The sequence below is a fragment of the Callorhinchus milii genome, unplaced genomic scaffold (genome assembly GCF_018977255.1).
Source record: "Callorhinchus milii isolate IMCB2004 unplaced genomic scaffold, IMCB_Cmil_1.0 Scaffold5, whole genome shotgun sequence".
NCBI lineage: Eukaryota > Metazoa > Chordata > Chondrichthyes > Chimaeriformes > Callorhinchidae > Callorhinchus > Callorhinchus milii.
Window position 1 is genome coordinate 42,369,250 of NW_024704746.1, and position 8,575 is coordinate 42,377,824.

General features: G+C 41.6%; 1 protein-coding gene across 1 annotated transcript; it reads left to right on the forward strand.

Annotated features, from left to right (window-relative positions):
- Positions 1-1,601: 1,601 nt before the first annotated feature.
- Positions 1,602-5,428, forward strand: LOC103179353 (caveolin-2). Its single transcript, XM_007894581.2, is given in 4 exon segments — positions 1,602-1,781; positions 2,489-2,621; positions 2,624-2,675; positions 4,091-5,428. Coding segments are annotated over 4 exon segments (486 nt in total). The 5' UTR covers positions 1,602-1,631; the 3' UTR covers positions 4,242-5,428.
- Positions 5,429-8,575: the final 3,147 nt, after the last annotated feature.

Sequence of the window (8,575 nt, forward strand, 5' to 3'; positions counted from 1 at the left end):
ACAGAGTGGACTTCAGCTCCAGCTACTGCTCAAGTCACAACTGAGCAGAAATGTAAGTTTCTGTTAACATACCTTAGTGGCTGAGATGCTGATCACGCTGATGGATGCTGGGTGCTAGGGAACAGCAACAACAACAGCAACAACAACAACAACAACAACAAATTGCATTTATATAGGGCCTTTCACATCGGCACTGAATTGGAGGTGCTTTGGAACATCCTCTCGAAGTCAACGGCACTATATAAATTTCAGATGAATGCTATAAAGCTATAAATAAATGCTATGAATTATATATAAATATATAAAAATGCATTTGCTGGATGCTAAAAAGGGACGGCTTTCCATTCCTGAGCATCCAGCAAATGCATCGAGCACTCTTGTGTCCCTTATGAGTTGTCCTGAGGCCCCAAATTCCACCTAGTCTCAGCCTGCATAGCTATTTTGTCTTAAGTTTTAACACTGAGCAGAACTGTGGAAATTCTCAACGTTGGTCTTAGTTTGAAAGACGATTTTGACTAAAGTTGAGAATTTTCACGACTCTGCTCAATGTTAAATTTTAAGAAAAACCGGTCTTGTAGTTAAAAACTAAGTGGAATTTCAGTCCTCTTTTTGAGATGTTGTGCCCTAATAATTTGTTCATTGCAACCTCAGAAAAACTTCAGCAATGACAATTGCTAACCAGATACCCTCTGAATCTGTTCACCGTCCTCCCTCCCTATGTTCCAATTAGTAATTTTCCAAGATTGTGAACCTTTCTTACTTGACCTATTTAGATGGTACCAAGCAAACAGGAAAAACATGTTCTGCAGTGCTATCAATCTGGTTTGACAGGGATCAGTCGTTTCACCTCTTGCTTTTAGTTTTAACATGGTGCAGTTGCCAACAAAGCGATTCTTCCTTCAAGAGGAGCTGACCGACGAGCAATAATTTGGACAGTGGGCAGGCGGCACAGGTAAAAATCGCAGGTTAGGGAGCGCTCCATTTTAAAGTTCGCATCAGCCTGAATATAATTTAAGGGATCCATATTCTTGCGGGGCGGGGCGGGCAGGGCGGGGGGGGGGGGGGTGGAATGAAAAACATTCCAAGAGAAACTCCCTTCTAATTTTGAATAGCCCCATGAGATCTTTAATGTAGCTGGGAGCTGGGATCAACCTATTACCTGAAGCATGGCACCTCCTACAATCCCCCCCCCCCACCCCCCCCCCAGCACTGCACTGGAGTGCAATCAAACATCACTGTCTATCTTATTGCAATGGTGGGAGGTGTCAGGCAATGTTGCAGCTGTAAATCGAGCTGGTGTTTTACTTGCAAGAGAACAAGTTTGAGACAAATGCACTTGGTCCCTATTTGCTGGAGTGAGATCCGCAGAGCTGATGCCAGGGGTGGGGGGTGGGGGGGGGTGGGGTGGAGGGGATATACAGAGTTAATACTGTGTGTGTGTGTGTGTGTGTGTTGACTGTGCCCAACGGGCGTGGCTATAGACACAGATACGCAGCGCTGCTGGTTTTGGGACAGGAGGCAGAAGGGGGGGTGGGGGTGGTGGGGGGGGAGAGAGAAACAAAAACCATCCCAACTCCCCAGGAAATCAGATCGGGAGGGGGTGGGGGTGGGGTGGGGGGAAAGAAAAAAAAATGCTCGAGGAAACCGACTCAATGGATCGCGGCTTCAGGACCGAAGACGAAGAGCTTTGCAATTCAATTGAATCGCTTCCCAACCAACAGGAAAGGGCACCGAAAGAGCAGCTCAGTCGGGATCCCAGAGGGCAGAGCACTCGGGTCCAGGTGAGGATTGGCAGTCGGACAGGACCGCTCCGCTGTCTGCGCTGACCTGCAAACAGCTGCTTCTGTAACCATCGGCACAGATCAGCTGCAGTCTGTAAACGCAGAAGGAGGACTCTTTCCCCCCCCCCCCACCCCCACCCCCACCCCCACCCCCACCCCCACCCTGAACATCGCTCACTGTCAGGGATGGTGGTGATGATGAATTGCATTGAATTGTACACAGCAAGAACCGTGCAGTGAGTCAGAATCAAATTGTGTGCATAAATATATATATATATATATGTGTATATATGTGTGTGTATATATCGACCGAAGGGGTAACAGGACCCGATGAAAGAGCTTTCTTTGTTTAGATCGATTCATTCCTAAGTAACATATACCACAGTTGGCTGATGGCGAAGATTGTCTTATTTTGAGGGCGGACAGTAATAAAGTTAATAATAAAGCTGCACGGATGATAATATTAATAAAGTGTATTCTTTAAATGCACGCAGCAGCCCAGAGGTGGTTCTGGTAAGAGTGCACACCTGTTGGTCAACAACAACAACAACTTGCATTTATGTAGCACCCTTCACGTGAATCGTGCCTTGGGGTGCTTGGATGCAACAATCAAAGCAAGACAGCACAGAGTGGGTATGTTGCTGATCTCTGCACAGTTACTGATCTACAGTTAATGATCACATGCTAACATGTCTGTGTGCCCGCAGGTTTCTTTCGAGGACGTGATCGCAGAGCCTGCCTCCACTCGAAGCTTCGACACAGTCTGGATTTGCAGTTACGCGTTATTTGAATTAAGCAAACTTGCTGTGTACAAGCTTTGCACCCTTCTCCTCGCCATTCCTTTTCCTTCATCATTGGCATTTTCTTCGCAGTGCTCAGTTTCGTCCACATTTGGTAAGTCACTGACTGGTCTGCTGGCATTTATATATATATATATATATTACATATGCATTGGATCAACTAAGTGCAACTGTAATTTGTAAGTGTAATTGATTCCCCAAAATAAAGCAACATTTCAGAATACACAAGATATTCCCACTTATTTCTCTCCCCACCCAACTCTGATAAGATCGTCAGAATACTGGCCAGCAATGTGTGGAATTTTAAATAAGGATTGTGTATTTTGGGCTGAGTGCCTGATACCAGAAAAGGCCAATGTTTTGCCAGCATGAAGTGTTGTCAGTTGATTCCAAGAGTCTCTAATTTATGATTCATGGATTTGTTACCGTTTTTTGAGATTTGTCTAGAATTTTTTTTTAAAAATCTGGTGGCAAAAAGCCCATCAATGCAAGACTGCAAATCACACAAAGCTAAACAAGATGGCAGTCAGAGGTGTAGCAGACAGTAATAGCCACAGAGTTCATTTATATAGCATTTTTCACATCGGGAAGACATCAAAAAGAGCTGCACACAACTGACTTAGAGCCGAGCTGGAGAGGGTAAGGGAAAAAGAGGCCGAAAGCTGAGAGAGAGAGGTTTAAGATTAGCTTTGATGGTGCAGAGGGAAGGGGCAAGGCGGAGGGGCTTCAGGGTGGAGTTCAAGAGAACATGGATGGAATGGCTGAAAGCTGGTCCACTGCTGGTGAAGAGATATGATCCAGGCCGGTGTTCACTGAGCAGTAGGGTCGCAGGAGATCAATGAGCAATTATCATTTGGTGTGTTAACGGTTTGATTGTGAAAGGTCTTCTGCTTGAATGTCATTTGGAAATGACAAGAATAAACACAACGCAATTCCTCTAAGAGTGGACTAGTACACTATCAGCCTGTACACTGTTGTGACATATCACACCATCATAATATAAAATGCCTGATGCATATCATGTACACTTTAGTGACCAGTGCAGAGGAGAAAAGAAACAAAGTATATAAAACACACAAACAACTGATAAGAGGAAATATCAACGACCACAGGAAATTGAAGTCCTGTGACTTGCTCTGATGGGCCGCTTTAATGAATGAAAGGCTTACAGTTTAAAACCTGTCTACTTTAGGTGCTGGCTGTCATGTTCACCTATAAATAATTAAGATCCTTGGCATTTGATATAGCCTTTTAACATCGGAAGATGTCTCACAGCGCTTCACAGGATATACTGTAAAGTGTAGTGATTATATTTTTGTAGGCGAAGACAGCCACTACAATTTACAGCAATTTCAGTGAAGCTTTTTGTCATCTTCACACCCCAATGGTGTGATAAGGCATCATATCAGATGTAGGGATTATTCCTATTATTATTGTGCTTGTTTGTTATTACAAATCTGTTTATAAGATGATTGTTGTGAATAATTGACTCGGTATTCTCTCTTTCAGGCTCTGTATGCCCATGATAAAGACCTTTATGATGATCCTGCCTTCCCTTGAGATCATATGGAGAAGCATGATGGACATGTTTATTTCTCCTCTGTGTCAGAGTATAGGACGCTGCTGCTCTGCAACCAGGTTCCAACTGACTCAGCTGTAAAGAAGCAAACAGGAGGTGGTTGGTGATTGAAGAGAACAAGGGAACCTGATTAGATCTTTTATATTAAAAAAAAGACTGGCATTATCTATACTTCCATCTTTTATTCCAAAAAAGCATTTTTGTAAAGTGTTTAAAGTTTTTTGCATAAAATTCATTTAGAAATAAGATTATATTTTCTATTATAAACTGATAATCACATTAGACCTCTATAAGGATATTGCTGTGCAATAATAAAATTATTTGTATTGGGTCTCAGGAATATGCATTAGAAAGACACAAAGGATGCTGGTTTCAGTAATTATCCTATTATTTAGACGCTGAAATTGGAAACAGAGAATTCAGTCTGCAGGATTTAATCCAAACAGTGGCATTTTGCTACATTTTGCTTACTGTATATGCAAAAGGTACTTTTTTAAAGTAATTAGATGAAACTCAGTAAATCATTTGCTATTCAGAATATGATTCTGCAGCTCCACCAGATTTATTTGCACTGACTGTACTGTTCCATGCTCACTAGTGGGGCTTAATTTGTGAGTTAGGTTAACAACTCAAGTGCAGAATTAACAGGGCGTCTTAACGATGTGCAAATGCCTGGCTCAGTTGGTACTACTCTCACCTCGAAATAAGGTTTTTGTTTCAAGGATTGCAGTGCTGGGAGAGGGCAGTTGTCAGAGGTGCTGTCCTTTCATGTGTAAAGGGAAATTACAGGTAGCACTGAATTGTGTATTCCCAACAGGAGATTCTGGCTTTTATTTGCTTGGCTGATCATCATGAACTTAATTAAGAGCACTTGTGGTTTCTTTTTTACACAAGCTTTTAGCACATGGTTCAACACAACTTGCAAATTATACCCCAATTAATATGTGAAATGACTAAGTGCAGTTCCACATGAGAATAAATGCTGATGCTTTTTTGCTATAATACTGTATATATTATAACTTTTAGTCCAAAAATCTTTGTACTGTTCTACCTGCATCTAATAGTGGTGAATATGGGAAAATGTTATTATGTGTGTATCCTGCAGCACTTACAAAGATTGCAATTATGTGATGATTTTTTTCTAGAAATCTACTTTGTGAAATCTATCCATTTTAGTGCAATATCTATCCACAACTTTGTTGCTCCAATCATACATTGCATCAAATTAAGATTGTATATGTGATAATTCATAATAAAGTATAAATAAAGAGAGAATTTAGTGGTGTCACACTTTTCTATTTACACAAAGTTCCTTTTCCAGAAAGTGTATTCGATTCAGTGGAGAATTGAAACCAATGGCATAATGTCAATCTGTTATTGAGCTGTTGGATTAATGAATTGTTTTTGTTGCAATAGATAATCCCTTTATCCACAATAGATGAATCCCTTTTTCTACAGTAGTGACAGGGACATAGTAACAGGAGTTGACCATTGATCATTGTTGAGTCTGTTAGTTACTTCCCCAGTGTCTTTTTAGCTTCTGTTTAAACGCTTCAATTGATTGTATATCGATGATCTTCTGGGTTGTGCATTCGATACACAACCCCTTTGTGTGAAAACATGTTTTCACTTCTATCTATTTTCACTCTCAATTTAAGAGTTGTTCCCAACTCATTTACCAGAAGGAAGAGTTATGATTCTTGCATTTCATATAGCACCTTATCAAGTCTTTTTGAGACATTCCAAAGCCCTTCACAGAATATACTGTAAAGTGAATTAACTGTATATTTTGTGGGCGAAACGCAGCAGCCAATTGCGCACAGCAGTGTCCCACAAACAGTCGTGGATTGAAGTGAAATTATTATCAATTTTTTGAAGGAACTATAACCCCCGGAAAAGTGCTCCACCAATCGACTAACAACTGGGTTCCTGATTACTGCTAGTTAAACAGAGTCATGTGGAGTAAGGAAACTTGCCCAACATTTAGCCCTGCTTGGAATTTAACCCATGTCTCTCAGTGTCTCTCAGTGTCTCTCTAACCACTGAGCTACAGGACTCCAGTTGTGTCTTTTTCAATGTGTAAGTGCCTTTCACTATTTTAAATAGTTCTACTTTTAATTTGTGAAGTCCTGTAGCTCAGTGGTTAGAGCACTTGCTTTGCAAGCGAGAGACCTAAGTTCAATTCCAGGCAGAGGGCGAAACCTTGGGCAAGTTTCCTTACTCCACACGCCTAATAATAATCCCTCCAAAAACCAAAAACAATAATAAATTGGTCATTTTCAATCTACGAATGTTTGTGGGACATTGCTGTGTGCAATTGGCTGCCGCGTTTACCCACAAATATACAGTCAATTCACTTTACAGTGTGTTCTGTGAAGCGCTTTGGGGCGTCCTCCCGACGTGAAAAGCGCTATATCAAATGCAAGGATTATTATTAAATGCCTCAAATCGGATCACCCTTCAACCTTCTCATCTCTCAGGAGTATAACCTAATATGCCCTGTCTCTCATCACAGCTAATGCCTTTTATCCCAAGTATCAATGCTGGGTTTTCTCTAAGAACAGTACAGTATATGCTTTCTAAGGTGGGCTGCCCAAAACTAAATGCAATACTCCAAAGGTGTTCTTGCACGCAAAGCCTACATGCTCACAAGATGCTACATTATCTGCCACTGTTTTGCTTAATTTGCATATGATCCTTTGCAATTTTCTGCTCTCTACACAATTCCTCACACCTCCTGTCTTAGTGTCATCTGCTTGGATCTACTCTATTCTATAGTACGGTCATGATAGAAACTTTCACTCTGCATTTGTTGCATCTTAAAGCAATGGTGTTCTTATAACATAGCTGGTTGGCATTGCTTTTATTCCACAAATGAGAAACACCACATTGTTGAGAAAGTCACGAGTGAAATCATGTATTCAAGTTCTCCTCAGTTTGCGTTAAAGCCATTTAGCAAGGGAGAAGGAGGAGATGAGCATAGGTGCAGTCAAAGAGGTGGATTCTGAAGTGGCACTTAAAGTTAAAGATGGGGTCAGGCACAAGGATTGAGGCAAGGAGATCCAGATTTTAGGGGCATAGTGGCTGAAGATACAACTACCCATGGTGGTGTGGAAGGGTCATGGGATGGGTGTTAGCTGAGTGAAGGGGTCCAGTGGAGATGTGGGTTTAATATTTTTGGAGCGTTTGTACCAGGATTTCCCACAGGAGAACAAGTAGCTGAAGCCAATGACAGGGTGTGGATGTGAAACCAGTGGGCTGAATGGTCTTTTCTTTCTTGCTTTATACATTAATATTTTGAAAGGATCTTGATTTGACTACTACTAATAATAATAATCCTTGTATGTGATAGAGTGGGGTGTTTTTCATCTTAGAGACATCTGAAAGCGCCTCACAGAATATATTTAAAGCGAATTGACCGGGTTTTCTATGAACGAAACACTAATGGGGGCCAGTCCTCAGCCTGGCAGGTTCTATTGAAGCTACAGGCCAAAAGGTGCCTCAGGCGGCTCCTAAACCTTGTGTTCCCTTCATCTCTGGTGCATGTACAAAGCTCAGAATTTCAGTGGAGCCAGATAGCAACTCAGGCCCTCGTGGAAGAGACTCTTTTGAACGGATGCAGTCGCTACTACAAATGCGATAAAACACACTCCTCTAGCATGTTTATATGCTTTCTAAAGAAGTGCATGACACTTGGATGACTTCCTATGTCAATCTAACAGGAAAACCTTTCCTTCCCCTGATGACCAGGGCTTCCCTCTGACACAAAACCCAACACTTGATCCCCTTGCTGAGTGTAGGGTAGGGTGACCATATTTTGTAAACCAAATCTGGGGATCATATATATCAAAACAAATTGAACTCACCACAATTCGTGATGCTGGCAGGACTAGAGAAGCTTGTTGGATTAATGGCTGTATTTCCCTGAGGAGTGTTTCTGGTTTAGAGTGTTATTGTTCTTGCTCAGTTTGTTGCTGAACTCAAGACAGGGCAAATTTGGCCTCAGGGTCTAATCCCCGGAATAGCACATTTCTCTGCTGTACTCTTGTCACTACAGTATATTGTACTGTACCTTTCCCTTCCAAGTAGTTTTTATTCACATCAAGTGTTTGCATTCACTCCACTAACTAAACCACAGAGTGCACACATTTATACAGTATGTCTTTTCTCTTACTCTCTCTCTCTCTCTCTTCCTCTTTGTCTAAGATTCTCTTATTCTCTGCAGTTTGTGCAATGACTTTCCCATTAACCCCACTCTCTTTGCAACCTCGACTGCTGCTGACTTTCTTCCTCACCCCATCTCTCTCTCTCTGTATATATATATATATATACGTGTGTGTGTGTGTGTGTGTATATATATCCCAATTGGACTGTGTTATTGGTCGATCTCCCGTCCCACAAACCCTGAGCCACGT